Source organism: Martes martes (assembly GCF_963455335.1).
Source record: "Martes martes genome assembly, chromosome: 7".
Taxonomy (NCBI): Eukaryota; Metazoa; Chordata; class Mammalia; order Carnivora; family Mustelidae; genus Martes; species Martes martes.
This window is the reverse complement of record NC_137894.1, coordinates 47,612,620-47,634,018: the sequence shown is the minus strand read 5'-3', so window position 1 is coordinate 47,634,018 and position 21,399 is coordinate 47,612,620. Positions and strand designations below refer to the sequence as shown.

The window sequence follows — 21,399 nt, the reverse complement described above, 5'->3', positions numbered from 1 at the left end:
AGAAAAGATTAAAATCTTAACATCTGGGGTATTATTTCTAATAAAAATCACCTTCTGGAGTTTGGTGGGCTTATGTTCTCCACTACCCCACTAGAATAAACCAGGACAGTAAATTCACAATAGGACAAACTGAATTTAAAACTATGAACACGAATGAGAGTTAAACATCTGGTTAAACAGAACACATGAATAGGTGAGGCATCTACAGAAATGATTTTGGATTCCATTCGAAGTCAATAAAAGGAATCCAAAGAGTTGAAGAGTTGCTAGAAATCCTTCCTGTTTTATTATATTTGGCTATAAGCACAAAAGCATTAGTACAAGCAAGTCTAAGGCTTTGAAAATTGCTCCCTACAGCAAACTCAAGAGAAGCAAATCAGAGCACGCTGGTTCCTTCTTTTTTCCTTTCAAAGAGCACCTGAACCTAAGAACCTTCAGAACAGGGTAAAAATTCAAGTCAGATAAGAGTAAGAAGGAGAAGACTAGGATGAAGAGATGTTTTTATGCAGTACTGGGGGCTGCTTGAGAAGCTAGTATGATCCAGGAAAGGACAAGAGCGGCTCAAACCCATCAGAGACATTAGGCATGAAAACATTTTAAGGGCACGGCCTAAGGGTCGTGGAAGCAATATGCTGTTATTTAATTCTCTGAATTATCATAGTGGAAGCACTTAACTTTCAGACCAACGACTCACAGTACCGGTCATCTATAAGAAAAAATAATTGAAATATATGAACATAAGTTCTTAAAGGACTAGATTCAGGAGAACAGACTCACATCCTGACTCTACCTGCAGAGAAGATTGAAGCCCTGAGTGGATGAATGGGTCAGCTGACTGAGAAGAAGCTTCTAACCCTGGGAAACCTAATTCCATACCAAGGCTGCATCTCTGTGTGTAAGATGTTCTGGGATTTTAGGATGTGACCCTTCATGGTCATGGGCAATAGGGCAATTTTTATCTATAGTCGTGTGGTCAGCAAGCACTTAAAATTCTAAGAACATTAATAACCAATTATAAATTGTTTCACAACTTTGAAGATATATATTAAAACATCTAAGGTAAAAACACAATCATAATGTGATGCAGAGTTAGTGTATATATGGAAAAGAGCTCTCTGGAGGAAAGCTTTATTACTCCCTCAGGGCTTTCTTACAGAGTATGGATTTTTTAATTCCTAGTGGAATATTTTTCATACACCATTGCAGACTATTAAGTACCAGATATTACATTATGTAGTTTAAACTTTGCACTACTGCATGAGAAAGACTTCCCTGTCGAGAGAACTATTTTTTACGGTTAGCATTTTTTAATATGAAAATGAACCTCCTTTAGGGTAAGATCACTGCTACTGGAATTTGGGAGAATTTTATAACTTAACATATTCATCAATGTGTAGAAATTCTCTCAGGGGACTTGGGTGAAGGGAGAAGGAAATACAAGAGGAAGAAGGCTTGTTAATAACTTACAGTGTCAACACAGGGCACAGCAATGGTATTTATAAGGGCTGTTTTCCACTGGGCACAGCTGTGAAAGGGCAGGGGACTAGCACAGGGTGCAAGCAAGTTTTCCAAAAAAAAAAAAAAAAACCGGTGTGAAAGAGTGAAGGAAAAAAATACATTAAACTTCAGGCCAGTTAAAGGTACACTTGCTAATGGTGGACTATTAACCGCTCACCCAGGAGAGATGCAGACGCAGAAATATTAAAAAGGCAATATAAATGCATTTTTCCAAGCAATTCCTGAGAAAATAGATGCCTTGCAGAATTTTTGGAGTCAAAAGTGGAAATAAACTCTAAGTGCTGATGGTCATTTAAAAATCTTTGCCACGGAGAACTTGAGTACTCACATTTGGCTAAAGTGCATAGAAAGTTTAAATGAAATCGACTACTCACTTGTAGACTGTGCCTCCGTTGCCATGGCCAAGAGTGTCTCGATACCGTATGTCTTGTTCATTCATCTCCACGAGAAAGAAAGAAAAACAAAAAGGGTGTCATGCTGTGGATGGAAATGTCAAGGAAAAGCAACTCTGGGCCATAAACAACAAGCAGTCTGGGTCATTTCAAGTTCAGCTGCAAGAACGAGAAGATCAATACAACATTTGCTGTCCAATTTATAAAAGACGATACCAAGGGACAAAGTGATGGAAAGTTTAATGACAATTTGTTTGCCTGGGTCATTTCATTAAAGTTTGATAAAAGGTGTCAAAATGGAATGATATAACATAGCTCAAAAGGGTCAGGTCAGAGCTACTGATAAGAACACAGTCTCCGGCACTACACATAACCAATGCCAAATAGCTCTGCACATAACCAAAGTCAAACTTGGGAAGACAACACACACACACACACACACACACACACACAGTAATCTAATGCACAATCTGTAAATAAATCAGCCCCTGAAAACTCCTCAGGTGACCCCATAGCTAACATTAAACAAACTAACTGAATAATGTTAATGACTTTCCTAAAGTAGATACAGCTTTTCTCTGGAAACAGTAAATTAGTATACAGCAGTAACTGGGTAGAAATAATAATATGCTGATGGAAAAGTGCCAAATGAGTGCACTTTCAAATGCACACACAGTCAAATATTGTAATGCATAAAGAGAAAAACATATAAGCATGTGATTCTTATAAACTAAAGTCATTTTCAAAATTTAATATGTTAAACAGCATGCACATTTTCCCTGATTCTTGTAAAAACGATTACACCACAAATACTACTCTCGTTTATATCATGAACAGGAGTCAATTATTAATACCCACAAAATAATGTTTTAGAGTTTTCAAGAACTCCCTCAATTATTTATCAAATGACTTTAAGACCAATCAGATTATATTTGATGCATTCAGTAATTTTCTACACACTGGTCCAGTTGCTTAAAAATTAACTGCCAACTTTATTCACTAAATGGATTCAATAAAAGTGTTCTTTTCCATATAGCTAAAGCTTGGGAAAAGCCATAGTAAGCCGTGGGAAAAAAAAAAAATCAATTTCCAGGGAATTGCACTGCCTTGCATGGGCAGAAAATGGATGGAGTTTTTAATTCAGTATCACCTGGAAAAAAAAATAGTTTGCTTTCAGACCATTATAGTAAAGCTTTAAATATTTTGCTCTAAATATCCACCAATTGAATAAAGCAAGGCTCCATTTATCAAGGGAAATATTTTTCTTCTATACGTTTCTGAGGTTGAAGCTTCAGAGAGCTGTGATAATTAGGAGTAGAGCACAGGTAACAGAAACAGCTTCCTTTCCAAGCCGTTCTGCCAATCCCTAAAAGAATATTGACAGATTAATGTGTAAAGGCCAATTCAACACCCAATTTAATTGTAGTACAACCTGATTGATGCAATTTGCAATCAGCTAATTACTATATTTAGGGTCAGAGGCAAAACAATAGACAAGTCAGAAAAACTGGCAACTATTTTCCTCTTTGAGGGAAATTTTGTTCATTACCTTTATATTACTAATGCAGAAAACCAGCTCGTATTTTAACCTATATAAAAGATGGAACATGAAGAAAAGAAAAGAAAACCTCATTACACTGGACCAAATGATAAATTTTAAAACAGCATGAACAAGAGCAGTATATGAAATAACCTGAGATGCTAAGGTTAGCACAGCTGCTCCTGGGTGTACTGCAATCAGTGGGTATGAAGGATACACACACAAACTGCACTATTGGCCAGTACAAATGGGCTAATTCCTTCAAAACCTTTCTTAAGGTAGTCTGAACAGCACTCTTAACAACCTCATTTGTACCATTAGCTTCCCTAATAAGCTGCACCCTTATCAGGGCCCAAAGTAAATTCCAGAAGAACAAATCTCATGGAGTATATATAGGATTCAGGCTTTAGAAGGACCACACTCTGAGACTGCAGCCCTCCCACCACTCCATCAGGGCCTTCCAGATAAAAGAACCAGTAGTTTCTCTCAGAAAAATAAATACACTGAGATATATTGCTATTACACATTCTAATAACATACTGCGATGGACCTAGGGGCTTGTTTTTATGGAATTTTGTTGGAGGAAGAGAAGGCAAAGGAGGAGGTATGGCATGTCTCTTAGCAGCTTCAACCATTATAAACCTGACATTGTAGTTTTGTTTTTTTTTCCCTACCTCTAATACCCAGGAGGTTGAGAAGAGAAGTGGAGCAGCCAACTAACAGCATCCCAACCTGACCAGGAGTGGTAGGCATCCAACAGGAGATGAGCTGAGAGGCGTGTGTGCGTGTGTGTGTGTGTGTGTGTGTGTGTGTGTACACGTGCGTCTGTGTGCATATGCTAAGCATTCAGTAAGCAAATTCAAGGACAAAAATTCAGAATCCCTCAGACAATAAGACTGTAAGAGCCTCATAAAGATAAAAGTTGTTTTGGAGTAAAAATTCTAAAACCATCTCACTTAAAAAGTCAGCATCCATAAAAAAATAGGTAAAGTGTTTTTACAATGTTTTAAAGTTTTATAGACCTCTGCCTGGCCTATTTACTGACTGATAGATATTTATTTTAAAAACTCAGATTCTTTTCCTTTCTGCTTATTTGGATTTCTTGTTTTGATATAGTATGCAAATATTATCCACGTAAAAAAAATACTTAAAAGGAAAACCATTAGAGCCAAGCTCATGAACTGATTACAAACAACCTTTTGAGAATCTCAAATCTCTGATCAAAATGGGTTACTTTAATTGATTTTAACTATGAAAATAAATCACTAACAGGATCAACTAATAGGTAATAACACTGTTGCCTATTTTCTTTAGACAAGCAAATTAGTTCAACTTTTCTAAATGAAGCACAGGAACAGTGGTCATTTTGATACAAAAGTGGGATTTATATGCCTATGGGATACAATATTTAATTATTACAGTTGGGAACAAGTATCACAAAAATCACAGAACTGTACAGTTTTTCAAGCGCATAGCCCAATTAGGTCATAAAATTAGTAACAGGGGCGCCTGGGTGGCTCAGTGGGTTAAAGCCTCTGCCTTTGGCTCAGGACGTGATCCCAGGGTCCTGGGATCAAGCCCTACACCGGGCTCTCTGCTCAGCAGGGAGCCTGCTTCCTCCTCTCTCTCTCTCTCTCTCTGCCTACTTGTGATCTCTGTCTGTCAAAAAAATAAATAAAATCTTAAAAAAAAACCAACAAAACACTAGTCAGTAACAACTAGTCAAGGCTAGAACTCAGTCCTTCAGTATTCTCTGCTCAATGCCGTATCTTAGCAGCTGATGTCCTGGCTAAGTATGGAGGGACATCCTCTCCCATCAGGCTCACTGGCCCACAGGAAGGAAAACAATAAATGGAAGAGCACTCACAAGTTAAAAGCAATTTCATTAGCTGTGGAATTTGTTTTTAAGAAGATAAATGTTTCAAAGATCACACAGCTCTTTAGAGAGAAAAGAGCTGAAATAATGTTTTTATTCAATGGAGATACTGAATTATTTTTAAATATAGCTGTTTCCTTGTTTTGACTTTAAAAAGGAAATAAAAGGCAGAACACTAGGTGTGAGAGAAGAAAAGCCATTAGAGTTACAGTTACACGTCAACTCAAATGACCTGGAAGAAACGATGGGCACTGGGCACTGGGCTCTGCTTCTGCGGAAGGAAAGTCAGGGGCTGGGTAAGTAACATGGACTAGACAGGATAACTCACGAGTGGTTTCCATGTAGGTAGGGGAGGGAGTCATGTAGTGTGGACTCCCATACACAGTGTCATTTATATTCTGGTCTTCATATGGGATGTAAGATGAACAGTAAGAATCTAAGCGTTTTTATATAGTGGTGATAATACAGCTTTTAAGCTAACTTTACAGTAAAATTCCTATTTTTCTTCCTCCACCTGTTTTGTTTTTCTTTTCTTTCTTTATTTTTTTTTTGAACACAGAAAGTTTTCCTAATGGCATCTGAAGTTCTCAAAACAGCCAACAGCAGGATCAGAATTAGTTCTAAGATCTGTGGCTTCCCCGTACATTTATACTTGATTTATCAGGAATAGGAAAATAGTGCCACCCTCTCCTACAAAATCTAAAACACGAAAAGAAGGAAAACAACTTCAGAGATGCAAAGGTCAAAGTCATTCATCCTTGGAGTAACTGTGCACTTTTTTAATCCTTTAAATTGACCCAATGGGCCATTTCTAATCAGTTTTAAATCAAGAGCCAATGTTAAAGAGATGATACCACACTAAAACTGAAGTGGGAAAAACACATCACAAAAAACACACCAGTGGGACTGATTTATAGCTCTCGGTGACACATGCCTAAACTATCTGACGATTCAGCTTTTCTTAAGCTAGAAAAAAAGGAATCCTCCATCATTAAGCAGTAAAATGTCTCCCTTCCAAGGACTAAAAGTTAAACTTTAAAAACCTGCTTGATTTAATATAATATTAATGAAATTAATGGGAAAAATGAAATGGAATTCAATTATGGATCAAGCAAAGAAAATATTCTTTGTTTATTGTATGCCTGTGTTAAGAAGAATCAGTACCTATCGCTTATAAATTATTAAAATAAAAATGCTCAATTAATCCTTATTTTATATGTACAGGTCTGACAGAAACTAGTCCTATCCCTAGACCTTTGCTTCACAAATCGAAGCAAAAATGGTTTCAGAAAGCAGTCACACTCTATGAGCAGACAATTGGAGAGATTTAGTAAATCCCACTTTAGAGAGCAGAGACTAATCGGAAAACACAAGCCAGTCAAATGTTTCTTATGAACTGTTGACACTATATCAATGCTGAATCAATTGGTGGCATTTACTCTGAGTGACAGAAAAGAAATAAATATTTATATCACATAACCTATATCAATGAACCCAGGCAGAAAGCTATTTCTAACCTGTCAATATTTGATTATCTTGAAGAATCATGTCCCTTTCTTTTAATGATTAATATGAATTCCTTATTAAATCTAAGTGGAGGCTAGTGGAAAGGCAAATCATTATTAATGCTTGAGAGCATAAACCACTGAAATAAAAAACTATGCTCAAATGTTAAAGTATTGTTAAATGTGACTTACATCTTCCATACCAAGTGGTGTCAGTGCTCAGCCCAGAAATTTATTGACGCCACAGCTGTGCCTGTTACCCTCACTGCCATGTGATCTCGCCGTAGCTCCCCTACAGCATCAAGGAACTGAGAAATTAGTATAAGGAGGAGGCACTAACTATGAGGACCTCCAAAGGCGGGTTTTTCTGGTTTGTTTGTTCTTCTGAATGAAAGTAAATACAATGAAGGCTGCTCCTTGAAAGCAAGCGCCATACTGTTTAACATGGGGTTATCCCATCCCCAAGGGAAAGCAATAAACCATCGTTAAGTGTAAAAAATCATTATTATGACAATCTTCCACCACCGAGAACCTCACAACTGAGACCACTAAGATATTTATGGTACGAGGTCTATTGTCAAAACATGAGGAACATTTCAGAATGCTTATTTTTTCGCACTGGAAATAAACTGTTTTTCATCTTTGGAAGAGGAATCTATGACAGGTTATTTTCCATTGCCTGGGCTGAACAAATGTAGTTAAAGCTTCTTAATTTACATCAATTTTGAAATATATTTTCCAGCTGAAGAAAGCAAGTGACTCATACATAAGTTACAATTAGTAACCAGAATGCATGCATGCTGAAGACACATAAACATCCCAGGCTCCAGGTTTCTGCTGTTTGTCAGGTTTCATATACTGGCTCTGAACACAGCCAGGGCACTAGGTGAACATACTTGTGGACCTCAAGCCAAACAAACCTCTGGCTGCTTAAAGTCAAAAGTATCAGGTAAATTTTGAGGCCATCAAGATCACACACACAACACCAGGTTTCCGTTAGCCGTAAACAGAAAATCTAAGGACTAGAATTCACACACTCTGGATGACGATCAGACGTCAGAACCAGATCAACTTATTTTTCCCAACTGTATTCAAGGACTATGTGCTAAAGAAGCTGGGTTTCCAGAAGCACTACCCGCCAGTCTCCGCTGTAAGGCACGCACATCTATTAGGCCACAAAGTTACAGGTGATATTAAAGGACAAGCACGGGGACCCAGCTTTGTCTTCTTGAAGGGCGCCACTACAAGTACTTGATTCATGAAATGCCAATGAGCCTCGGAGAGGTCAGCGTGTGAAGGCACTGAATAAGCATCTGAGATAATTAAGATTTCAGCCTTCGAAACATGGACGGGAAGTGAACAGCAGTTAAGAAAATCAATAAGAGTCTTTTATTTGCAGTGACACAGATGTCTCAGTCAATAGAGCCTAATAGGCAGGCTTGATCGCAACGGACAGGCGCCTGCCTCCAAGGCTATCAAAGGGCTTCCTCTATAACAAACATTAAAATGCATTTATGTTGCTATTGAAGAATCGAGGACCCCGTAGGTAGCTTAATTTGCCGGTGTATGTTTAAAAGCACTACACTATTTCAGATGCGTCCATTTACTTGAATCAGAATTAGTGAGAATACCTGGACTGCAGGCCCGGCTGTCCCTCTCTGCCCAGGTTAGGCCATTTCAGCTTTAGGGGCCAGCCGGCAGGGCGAACGAAACCAGGGGCTTCTCAAGCCAAGGAATTTTAAATGCCAAAGGTTGGCTGTTGCTCTGTTTCCCTAAAAAGCCAGCGTTCCTTTTGGGACCAAAGAAGGAGCCGAGGTAAAAAAGGAACAGTTTTTCCTCTTCTCCCCAAAGATAATGGAAGTGGCGGCCACCTCCCAACGTGGGGCCATTTCGACAATCCATGGGTTGACACACTTGTTCAGAACTGATTAACTTTTTTCAGACTGAGATGGCAGCAGGGTGTATGCATGGTACTTCAATCTGCTAGGAGTGAGACCCATTAGCACAGTTTGAAAGACGTGCTGCAAATTGTTCTGCCAATCAAATTAAGCCACCGTAATTCATTTATGACAAGAAGGTGTTCACGGGCTCTTTATCTGTTTATGAAGTTTATGGACACAAAAACTGGACAGTAATGAGTTACTGCTATGTGGAAATCTTAATATGCAATGACACCTACCTGGCCATTGGCTAATATTTTTTTCAGTTCGGCAGAAGATTTCTTTAAGCTGGAAAAGGAAGACATGATTTTTAATGGCAAGATCATGGACACCTTGGAACACCCCTCAGAATTCCACACTAAAACACGTCTCAGTTTCAGGTGTACACATGGACTACCCTCTTTACAACCTTTTTTCTATACATAAAATTTTCTCCAAGTAACTGGCCTACCAGAAAGGGTATTAATAAAAAACCTGAAACCCTAAAACAATAACGAAGCCTCAAGTCATGATGAAGCTAGACTGCCTTGTGGATTAGTTCAGTGACCCTTTCGGCCATTCGTCCTGCTGCCTTTGGGTAGCCTTTCAGTGGCGACTTGATGTGGAGTCTGTTGTCTGTTAAATACAGAGTACTTAGCAATGCACTCTTTGGATGTTTATAGAAATGAGAAAATAGAACTTCAAAAGATAAAATAGGTAGCTTAAGTCCTGATCTTTTATAGTTGAGAGTTATAATTCAGCTTGCTGAGAAGCAAATGTGCAGCAAAAATCAATTTTGGGACTCACTCACTGTGGGATCTGGGACAATCTGTCCATTCTCTGAACGGCTATGTAAAATGGGGGAAATATCAATGTTATAGGGTAAAAAAATTAAATATTAGAAAAAGCTCATGTATATAGTAGATACTAAATAAATTTCAGCCGCCTTCTCTTTCCTTTTCTGTCCTTTAAGTGGGAGACCCAGCTTCCAGAGTCATTTAAGAAATATGAAAATGGAGGCACCTGGGTGGCTCAGTGGGTTAAAGCCTCTGCCTTTGGCTCAGGTCATGATCCCAGGGTCCTGGGATGGAGCCCCAAATCAGGCTCTCTGCTCAGCAGGGAGCCTGCTTCCCTTCCCCTCTCTCTGCCTGCCTCTCTGCCTACTTGTGATCTCTGTCTGTCAAATAAATAAAATCTTTAAAAAAAAAAAGAAATATGAAAATGTTCTTCTCTGGATATATATGGCTATGTAAACACCTATGAAATGAATTTAGGAAAAGCGGCCAGGGGATGCTCTGAAGTCCTTCTAGCTTTATAATCAGTTATACTCAAAGATATCCACTCAGTTAGAAGAGTGGTGTACAAAATAGCCCCTCATCTCATCAATGTTCTAACTGGAAATTTAAAGCCTGTTTATTCTTTATCTACTCAAACCCTCTACCCATCTACCAAATTAACTCTCCTCTCTTGTGTTAGTTATCTGTGTAGGTGCCTTTCTTCCCAACATACCCACCCCTAAGACCGGGAGGTCCCCGAGAACATGGGCCACATCTTGATCTCCTCTGTATCTCTGTATATTCCCTTCCCTTCCCTTCCCTTCCCACCCTTGAATGTAGCCCAGTGACTTGGCAGGTGCTAAGTGTTCAGTAAATGGTGGTCGTGGTTCTGGTTGTGATTTATTATATGGCAGTCCTAGAGACACACACACACACACACACACACACACACACACACACACACACACATTCATTTGGTACTTTTAGTAAGCTATAATCAAGAAAGATCTCAGACTTCAAGTTTGACCATACTTGCTATTTCAAGTTAGGATTATTCTTCTTTCTAAATACTTCTTAAACTTATGCTATGGTCAAATGCAGACTATGGAGCCTCAGTTCCTACTTTCTACAGATTTTATAAAATATGCCCTCAACCAAGGATTCTAAACTTTATTTTTTAAAAGATTTTATTTATTTGAGAGGGAGAGCAAGAGAGAGAGAGAGAGCATGAGTGGGGTGAGGGGCAGAGAGAGAAGCAGACTCCCCCCTGATGAGGGAGCCTGACTCCGGGCTCAATCCCAGGAATCTGGGATCATGACCTGAGCTGAAGGCAGACACTCAACAGACTGAGCCACCCAGGTGCCTCAGGATTCTAAACTTTAATGTCCTCCCGAGTCAGAATTCATGTACTAAAGTGGGAGTTAAGAATTCTGTAGAACAAGGGGTGCCTGGGTGGCTCAGTGGGTGAACCATCTGTCTTTGGCTAAGGTCCTGATCTCAGGGTCCTGGGATCGAGCCTCATATCAGGATCCCTGCTCAGCATGGAGTCTGCTCCCCACCCCCACCCCGCTCCTTCTCTCTCTCTCTCAAATAAATGAAATTAAAAAAAAAAATTTTTGTAGAATGAGACTGAAGTAGAAATACAGATCAAAAAATAAACTGACAAAATCAGTCCAGTTAAGAAAATAATAATAGCAGCTATCATTTATTTAGATGATATCATGTGCCAGGAATGGCACTAAATGCTATTACATATTGTCCTCACAGTAACAATAGTTCTGTGGGAATAATTTATTAAGGAAACTAAGGTTCAGACCTCCTCCATCTGTTTCTCTTATACACACACACTTTTTTTTCCCTTGTAAATATATAGAACCTTGTAATCCCACAGATAACTCCCAATTTCACAGTTACAATTACTGTAAAAACAGAAATAACCAAGCAGCCTAGGCAAGGTTTCTCCACAGATACTCCATAATGTCATACAACTTGAAATAATAACATTTTGATTCACTGCATTTACAAAACACCTTTCATCCAAGAAACAACATGTGATTCCTTAATACAGCTTCATCAATCTTTCTAACACCGGAGGTAGAGAAATGTAAAGTTTAATCATCCTGAGTTTACAGAAGGAGAAAGCCACAATATTTAGGAAAGGCCTTGACTTGGCAGTGGGACTTGAATTCAGTAATTATGGCCTAGCAACACCATGTGGCTTAGTAAGCTCAGTTTAATAAACAATCATCCACCTAAGGCAAAGACTGATTCATGCTTCGAGAGTAACCAAGGAGAATGTGGATTTCATTCATTATGCCAATGTCTGACTACCACTTGGTCTCATTAAAAGAAAAAGTCTGGGGGCACCTGGGTGGCTCAGTCAGTTAAGCATCTGTCTTTGGCTCAGATCATGATCCCAGCGTTCTGGGATGGAGCCCCACACTGGGCTCCCTGCTCAGCGGGGAGTCTGCTTCTCCCTCTGCCCCTTACCCTGCTCATGCTCTATTTCTTTCACTCTCTCTCTCAAATAAATAAATAAAAATCTTTAAAAAAAAAAAAAGAAAGAAAGAAAGAAAAGAAAAATTCTGGTAATTTCTTTGTTCCTCAGTTTACTCAATATTTTGTTTATCTGTAATGGTCACAGTGACTTGGGCTATTTGAAAATCACTTTTAAAAACATTTTAAAATTTAAATGTGATGTTATTGTAACCCTGACACTTTAAGAGGGATACTGAGACATCTAAAGAAGAGGAAATGGGTGAGGGGACAAGAAATAATGTATTGGAGAGGCTTGAATGAGTTGGGAGAATTTAATTCAGAGACAAGACTAAGAGGGAATATAAATGTGTTCATCCACTCATTCATTCAAGCATTACTGACTATCTCCTATGTGCCAAGCATCACACTGGGAATTGGGAATTCAGTAATGAATATGCTACAGTCACTGCCCTCAAAGAGTAGAGAATCTACCAGGGGACAGAAGCGATTGTAACACAATGTGCTAATGGCCACAGCAAAAGCAGGCATCAGGGCATTAGGGAAATTCATAGAGTAGGTACCTGGTATGGACTAGGAGGTGGGCTATCATCTGAAGACAGTAACAGCGTGGTTCCTCAAAGATGACCAAGGCAGGCCAGACTGAAGATGAAGGAGGGGAAAAAAAATGGAGGACAGCAGGGAGGGCCAGGAGTAAGAGAAAACACGATCCACAGAGGGCACCATGCATTCATCAGCAAAACTAGAATGTCAGGTAGGAAGGGGCAGAATGGGCAGGGGGCCTCCATGTGAGAGGCTGTTACTCACCTGCAGCCCCACTGATTTACAGAGCCTGAACTGCCTCAGCAGAGACAGGGCCGCTGGCCAGTGGACACACTCCAGCAGGACTGAGAAGGGACAGATGTAGGGACTGGTAGATATGGCACTGAGGGAGGCCCAGGAAGCAGTGAAAGATGCCTGACAAATTAGCAACTGGGTGGGTGTGGGAGAATTCGCTGAGACGGGAAATCTACAAGAAGTTCGTTGGGAGGGAAGACGACAGGAAGAGCCCCCTAGAAGAAGAACAGCTCTGCTCAGAGAGCCAAACGAAACCTTTATGAGTGGGCGCTAAAAAGAGACCCATTTTGGCTCATGACAGACAATGTTTTAAGGCAGAGCTCTGTGAAAAGGGACAGGCTGCCAAGGCCAATAAAGTGCATTCATGCTATAAGGGATATTCAGGAAGAGCCTGGATGACCATTTGGCAAGGGGTAGGTAATCAAGCACCAAAACAGAGCGAGATTAGATGGGTGCTTCTTGGACCCGTTCCCCATGGTAGGGGGGCTTTTATAAGCAGGGTGGCCATGACACTGTCCAGCAGGCCATCTGATGGCTCACCAACACCAATACACTGAGAGGAAAATTCAAACACAAGGCCATGTCCATCTGGCTTCAGTCTACCTCCTTCTCTACTGTCACTCCAATGTTCTCCTCCCCCCATCCACAACCCCCCAACCAGCAGCCCTCCCTGGGTTCCAGCTGGCTCTTGATGTGGCTAGGCCCTTCTTACCCTTCAGGCCTTGAGAGAATGCCTCTCTCTACCCAAGAAGTCTACCCTGACCATGCTGTCTAAATCTAAACATATCCCTGCACAGTGTTCTCTCCCTTCAAAACCTGCTTGCTTCCCTCATAACACTAATTACAAAGTGTGATTGTCTGTATATATATTTTTCCCTGTATGTCCATTAGATAGCAAGCTCTAGAGGATAAGGACCACGCTTATATTTCTAGTGCACAGGATAGCCCCTACTGAATAGGTGGCACTCAATAAATACTTTTGATTAGTTATCAACATGGGACACAGAATACGGCCAACCTTGGATGGCACATTAAAGTCTATGGTAGCTCTCTTTCTTTTTTTTTTTTTTTTTTTTTTTTTTTTTTTAAAGATTTTATTTATTTATTTGACAGACAGATCACAAGTAGGCAGAGAGGCAGGCAGAGAGAGAAGGGAGGAAGCAGGCTCCCTGCTGAGCAGAGAGCCCGATGCGGGGCTCGATCCCAGGACGCTGGGATCATGACCTGAGCCGAAGGCAGCGGCTTTAACCCACTGAGCCACCCAGGCGCCCCTGGTAGCTCTCTTTCAAAGTGTACTTCTCCCGTAACAGAAGTCACTATGGCAGGAAACCACCATCACCAGCCGAGAGACTGTTGCATCCCTAGGAAAGATGCTGCAACAAAAGGCTAAGAACCACTAGGTCAGACAATCTTCAAATTTATGTCCAACCCTCAAATTTTATGAATATACACAGTAATTCTTTAAAAACCAAGCTAATTTATTCATGCTGTTAAAGCTAGATCTCAGAAAACTGAAAAGTTATCCTTGCCCCTTCTCTGACTGACCATTTTTTTCACCTCTATCCTGCTTTTTCTACCACAACGAAATGGGACCTAAGACACCAGAGAAAGACTTTGTTTTTCCTCAAGGCTCAGCGTGAGTCTGCCTGAATAACAACTTTTCTGAAAGGAGTGGATAAAATTAAATGTTGGGCCTTCCTTGTGCTGAGTGTAACAAGTGACCCCAAGCCAGTGCCTGCACTCCGGGGCCACGGCTCACAGGCCCAACAAGTGTGAGGAGAGAAGCTGCAAAGGGCCAAGGCCAGGGCCAAGCCCTAGAACGAGGACTAAGAGATCTACCCCTTGCGCCCACAGGACAGATGAGTCTCTGGTGAATTACCAGGCTAAGCATATTTTAAGACGGAATAAATTGCTTAAAAAGGAAACATGCTTTAAAAGTCGTGTGCTCGCAGCAGGAAAGCTGGTGAGTAGACAGACTGACACTACAGTAAAGCAATGGAGGAAGTGACTCTGGGGGGAAGGAGGCAGGAGAGTAAAAGGAGAGCCACAAGGAGAGACTTTAAATTACCCTCAGAAAGCCCCCAGCAAAAGAACCAAGGCTCTGGGTTAAGTAGGGGCGGGGAAGGAGGAGGAGAAACCCAAACTCCATCTCAGCCAATAAAGGGCAATACTGGTTATAGCCCTAAACCCAGAGAAGCCTGGGCACAGAATGGAAGGGCGGCTGGATGCTGGCTTTTCAATCATCAGTGGGAATCCTCAGATCCAGGGGATCACCTCAACGGTGTCATCTTCAAGTACAGCCATGTGACGTTTACTGGCTGAATAATCCTTCTACCTGAGGATGGGATCATATGGAAGTAAGTTTTCAGGCCTGTCAGAACAACACTTTGAAAAGGTTCTCAAGTGTTCAGCATCCCATGCCAGTGTGGGGCACTGCTAGCGTGAATTAATGAAGATGATCTTCCTTCTATAAACAGCTTCAATCTTTGGTATGACCAAAGATACAAAAAGAGCAAAGTGACTGGTCAATCTAGATTTCACTACTTCACTCTCCCCTTGCCTCTTCCTGGTGAGGATGTCAGGGGATAACGATACTACCAAAAGACGTGAAGCAAGAAAAAAATAATGAGCATTACACAATTTATGAATGGGATCATCAAGGCATCAAAGGCACTGAAGTCAAAGGCAATGAATTTTCTGTGTAATTTGGAGACTGAAGGAACACCGTTCCACAGACCAACATTAATAGTTTAAAATGTCTCATTCTATCTTCCTCAGGGAGGCCCTTTCTCTCTAGTCAACACATAGCTATGGTTACCCAACTAGTCAAATTTCTTCTCAGCCACATACACATTCGCCTGGTCTTAGAGAAATGAGGGGTCATCCCCAGGCCTCTTCCGCACCCCTCTGTAGATAAGCACGCTTACAGGCACACTTCATTCGCTTGCCCTCACCTATTGCTTGGGAGTGAGTCGGACACCGCTGGGCTATCATGTTGGGAGGGTCCAGCCCGGGTATTCACCTACAAGAAAAGAAAGAATCTCTATCAGTCTTGTGTTCTGAGGACACAGTTCCAATTAACCTATAATTTGCCACAAATTTCTCATTTCACTATGAAGGTTAATTAGCTTGTTGCTAGATAGACCCACGGTCGGAGTCTATTCAGTATATAGGTTACAGAACTGTACAACCCGTATATTACATAATAAACCTTTCCTGTCATTATTCAAATACTTAGCATTGAAAAAAGGAAGAGATAAATGGGAAAACTTCAAGTCACGGTCCAGAACAGAATTCAATTCACTGTTCTGTTTTGTTTCATATACAAAACGGTATGTTCAAAAAAGAACATTAACAATATATCCAGAGGTTAGTGGTGAACCTCAAGTTTTCGCATCTTTCCAGCTCCAAAGCCAAACAGAACACCCTAGCACGTTTCTTATTCACTGGAAAACGAGATCCAAATAATTAATTATAAAATGCTTGAATCTAATACAATAGCTAGCTTTTCTTTCCAATGTAAAGCTATAAGCAGAAATCCAGAATTCAAAAGACACAGAACAATGAAAGGACATTAAAAAGATACATGTTTCTAGCATAAATATGTCAAAAGAAGAGGTGGGTGTTCTGTGTGCAAGATGCTTATGTGCTTAATTAATCACTGAAATGAAGTCTACTTTCATTCAAATAAATCGTTGTGGACACCAGTACCTACAATCATCCTGAAGAAATGGACCAACAAAAAAATTCCAAATAATAAAAAAAAAATATGGCACCAAACCCCTTCTATCCAAATATGTACACATACTGAGCAAATACTACAGATGAATCCCCCTCCACATCCCGTTTAAAAAAAAAAAAAAAAGGAATCGCTTGTCAGAGCTTGAGAAAGTGCAGTTTTATTTGACATTTCAATAAGTGGAACACAGCATTACAAATCCATCTAACTTTACTGAAACAATTATTGAAATTCGTACCTTCAGGCCATGTATGTTCCGTTCCCCAGGAGGCTTGCAGGCTGAAACAGTAATTGACTAAATTGTAGAACACATCAGGGCCATTTACAAATTTGCTCAAAATGAATCGTTTAAAAAGAAATGAGGGTGACACCAAAATTAGCAGAGAGAAATGATTGAAAAGTGGCTCCCAAGACCCAAAGTGGGAATTACGAACCAGGGTTTTTAACTTGCAGGAGTGAGCATTTATAAATGCAAAGAGCTTTCTGACACCACCTCATATAAATTCCAATTTCTGCTTAAAACATATAAAAATCAAGTTAACTGAGCTAAAATGATTAGATTCCTTTCATAACTCAAATTTCTGCAATCTTTCCTCAACTCTATTACATTGTATATCTGCTATAACTTAAACTACTTTAAAAATAGCTAGGGCTTTTTTTGGGGCGGAGGGGAGTAGCAGAAATCTTTTAATGCCAGAAAGATGGTTAGAGATTTTAAAATGGAATATTCCAGTTTGAATACCAGTTTGGATAGCAATAAGTAGTCAAATTTATTGAAATACAGAGATATCACTAATTTTACTACTTTTTTTTGTAAATCTTGACATCTAATATTTACGTCTAAAGATAAAACCATGCCAGGAAAAATAATATTAATTTCCTGACACCACTCTGAGTTACAGGGTAGTACTTTTCCAATTCAGCAAATGCTTCTTCATCATGTGTTAAAAATAAAAATGTGTCCTGCCCATTTTATAGGCTACTTCCATCTGAAAACTACAGTGCCCTACAGATTGTATGTTAAGGGACTGTCAATTGTGATTGATTGTTTGGGGAAGAATATATTTGATTTTTTTCTCCTCTCTCAGATATACATGTATTCTTCCTCTGTTTCTGACAACAAGAAATAAAACTGTTTAATAAAGAGAAGATGTGGGTAATAATTACAAGGCATATCAGTTGCTTTAATTTGTATATTTTGAGTATATTTAAATTTATCATTATTTTCCTAGAAAATACATCTAAACCTTAACAAAGAACTCTTATTTTCCCTAAAATATATTAAAATTAGGACTCCAAATCTTCTTTCTGTAAAATGGAAATTAACTTTTTGAACAAAATCAAAGTCACATACATTTGATGCCTGGTCCTTGAGGGACCATTAATACTTCCTAAGACAACACTTCAGAGTATTTCCACTTAAGTACCCAGTACATTCATAAACTTCACTTTAATAAAAAAGTGGCTAACCAAGGAATTAGAGACAGGCATCAACTCTTACCTCTTACCTTAATATCTGCCTCATTACTCAATTGGCTTCTCAAACCTTTATGACTGGAAATCTACACAATATTCAAAAACACCCAGTAACCTCACATTTCCTAAAGTTATGGAGTCAGAAGGTACATAAAGCTAATAAATTTTTGGGGCGCCTGGGTGGCTCAGTGGGTTAAAGCCTCTGCCTTCGGCTCAGGTCAGGGTCCTGGGATCGAGCCCCGCATCGGGCTCTCTGCTCAGCGGGGAGCTTGCTTCCTCCTCTCTCTCTGCCTGCCTCTCTGCCTAGTTGTGATCTCTGTCAAATAAATAAATAAAATCTTAAAAAAAAATTTTTTTTTAAATTAAAAAAAAAAAGCTAATAAATTTTCATCCTTATTAATATGTAACATATCTTTTAACTACAGAGAGCACAGCCATGAGCTGGGAGTTACCATACAAGGCAAATGTCTTACCTGGAATGAGGAGTACACCTATGTTCAAATAAAATCGTGTTCTCCTACCTTTCTCACTTGTTCAGTCTAGAGATTCTTTTCAGCCTGGGGCCTAACCAGAGAAACTAAGGTCTGGGGGCCTCTAACCAAATAGGTATTAACCCAGGCAGCCTGCCCAATATGTCTATCTATATCCTCGTTATAAGTTCGCATAATCTCATTTACGTACATAAAATATAGGTAAGTAAGCCCAAAGCAAGACTATAAAAAAAACTAAAAAGAGTTATACAGGAGCGCCTGGGTGGTTCAGTCAGTTGAGCATCTGACTCTTGATTTTGGCTCAGGTCATGATCTCGGGGTTGCGAGATAGAGCCCCACATCCACTTAGCTCCGTGCTCAGCGGGGAGTCTGCTTTTCTCCCTCTTCCCCTGCCCCTCCCTCCACTCACACATGCAAGCGCACGCTCGCGCTTGCTCTCTCCCTCTAAAATAAATAAATAAATCTTTAAAAATGAATAAATAAATAAAATAAGAATAGTTGTTCAATAGCATTCAAGAAACCACAGCAACAGGGGGCTGAGTCTCATATTTTAAAAAATTCAAGTCTGGCTTGAAAGAACTTTATTTAATAATTTATGGGAGTCTAACAGTCTGTACTAGGACCACATGTGACAATCACATCTCATATACCATCTTCTTTTAAGTATCTTCTCCCTGCAATATACTGTTCTCTGCACTTATACCAACCCCTCCAGTCTACCCCCAAGCACACTCCATGGATATTTTCATTTAAATGCCCTTCCACTTTAAGCAAATTATGACTTAAACAAAATTCTTACTCAAAGGGTATACTAACCACTTACAGGCTGTTGTGGACTCTGAGGTTACTTAACCTCTCTGAACCTGCAGATTCTCATCTATACCATGGAATCAGTAATGCTTAATAGGCAGAGATGTCAGGAGAATGAGAAATGATAACAGTTAAAGCAATATTAATGCTACAGAGCATTAATAAATGGTCACTACTGCCATGAGAGACAGCACAATGGTGTGGACAATAAGACTGCAAAGGACTGCTCACAAAATAAAAGAAAAAAAACAAAGCCTGGAAAGATTTTTGGATGAAGGGAAGTAAATCTTTTACTGGGGCAGGGGCGGGGTGACCACAAAGACCCACAACATCAGAACTATAATTTTCCAGGTCATATTAGAAACCAGCATATTTTGCTACAACGAAAGAGTTATGATGTCAAGTAGGGAAACAATGAATTAAAATTTTCAGCTGGCAAAAGAAAAAAAAGTATTCCTTGTGGAGAAACAATTTTGAAACTTGCCCAAATTCTCCCATCACTGAAGATAACAAGAAATGATCTCCATCTCTTATTATTGGCCTAATGCACAGAAATGGCAACATTTGCTTTTCTACATTTGCTTTTCTCTTTTTCTTTTTCTATTTTAGTTTTTAGTCTTCAGATACAAGAGAATTGGATTAATCATAATTTTTGTTTCAAACACACTATCAATGGCCCAATTTTATTTACTTACTTATGTCTTTAATACATTATTATTATGTAAGTACTCCCAATTGCACTGCCCACCTTAATGCTAGAAAGGCATTACTCTTGAACCTAGACCTTCTTGCTGGCTAGCCGAATCAGCTGCCCTTGGAGACTTGATCAGTGTAAACAAGAGTCTACTGGTTAACTGAGCCACTCAACTTCAGACTGTTACAGGCAATGAAAGTCTAGAACGTTTAACTGAAAAACCCATACCATGATTATTTGTACAGTATCTGTTAACAAAGGTAAGTTTAACTTTTAATGATTTCAATTAAGTTATTTCTAGAAAAGTTACAACATTTCCTTATCTGCTCCATCAGTTAGAAAATATAAATTCCAAGTGGGACAATGTATAGTGAGGGAAGGACTTAACGGCTTATATTACATGGTCAATTAAGTTGTTCTTTTTTTACTATTCTTCAAATTTTGAGGGAACATTTATGTATAGTTGATCAATTGTGTCTGACACAATGCTAGCTCTGCCCACCTAAAAGGGAAAAGGAACATTATTTGACTAGGTGATTCACCAAAACTTACCCTCACCATCGAATATTTCTGGAGATTTAACAATTAAATTCCCATTTATGAAGATTCTCCATCATCTGGAAAACGCCACCCCCCAAAAACCAAGCACCAAAAACTATCAATTCTCCCCTAAAATCTTGCAGTAAATCTTTGCTTCTGTACCAGCTGAACGCTTTCTCCTCAACAGCAGCTTTGGCTCCCATCATGAGCCACAATTTATAAATATCCAAAATTAAAGTCATTCATTTGCCTTGGTTTAGAAACCATGTGGACCCCCAAAGAGTTCTTTAAGCCAATGTAAGTATGTACTTCAAAAACAAAAAACAATCTAGTTAGTTTAATTTACTCTAGTAAATTAGATATTTTATCTGCCATAACTATAATATAGCCTGCAATCCCCACGATAATGAATACTTCTTTTGTTTTTTCAAATTAAGAGCTAAACATCATGTTATGTGCATTTAAACCTTTGGAAAACATAACTGTTGATGAAACAGTTTACTGAAATAATCATTGTTGATTAGAATTTGTTCAACATTACCTCTCGGAAATATCTGCAGAGGCTCTATTAACTGTCCATTTACTTGCTGTTCCATTACTGTGGAATAATACTGCAAAGAGATTATAGAAAGAGATTACTCAGTAATGTATGAATACTGGAACAGACACTTATGGGCTATTTAATTCATAGTACTTCTGTAAATTGCTGGTATATACATATCAGCCTTGAGAATACTTTTTTCCTATTTGCACATAGACTATAATGAATAAGCAGGATTGAAAGTCCAGT

General features: G+C 39.3%; 1 protein-coding gene across 9 annotated transcripts in view; it reads right to left on the bottom strand.

Annotated features, from left to right (window-relative positions):
- The window catches only part of MAP2K5 (mitogen-activated protein kinase kinase 5), a 258,142-nt gene that overhangs the window by 202,795 nt on the left and 33,948 nt on the right, over nt 1-21,399 (bottom strand). For all 9 annotated transcript variants that reach the window (XM_080807862.1, XM_080807858.1, XM_080807865.1 and 6 more), the window contains exons 4-8: nt 21,151-21,220; nt 16,837-16,877; nt 15,814-15,881; nt 9,011-9,059; nt 1,893-1,957 (exon numbers count right to left, since the gene is read on the bottom strand). In XM_080807862.1, coding sequence (XP_080663988.1) covers nt 1,893-1,957; nt 9,011-9,059; nt 15,814-15,881; nt 16,837-16,877; nt 21,151-21,220 — 293 coding nt within the window. The remainder of the gene's footprint in view (nt 1-1,892; nt 1,958-9,010; nt 9,060-15,813; nt 15,882-16,836; nt 16,878-21,150; nt 21,221-21,399) is intronic.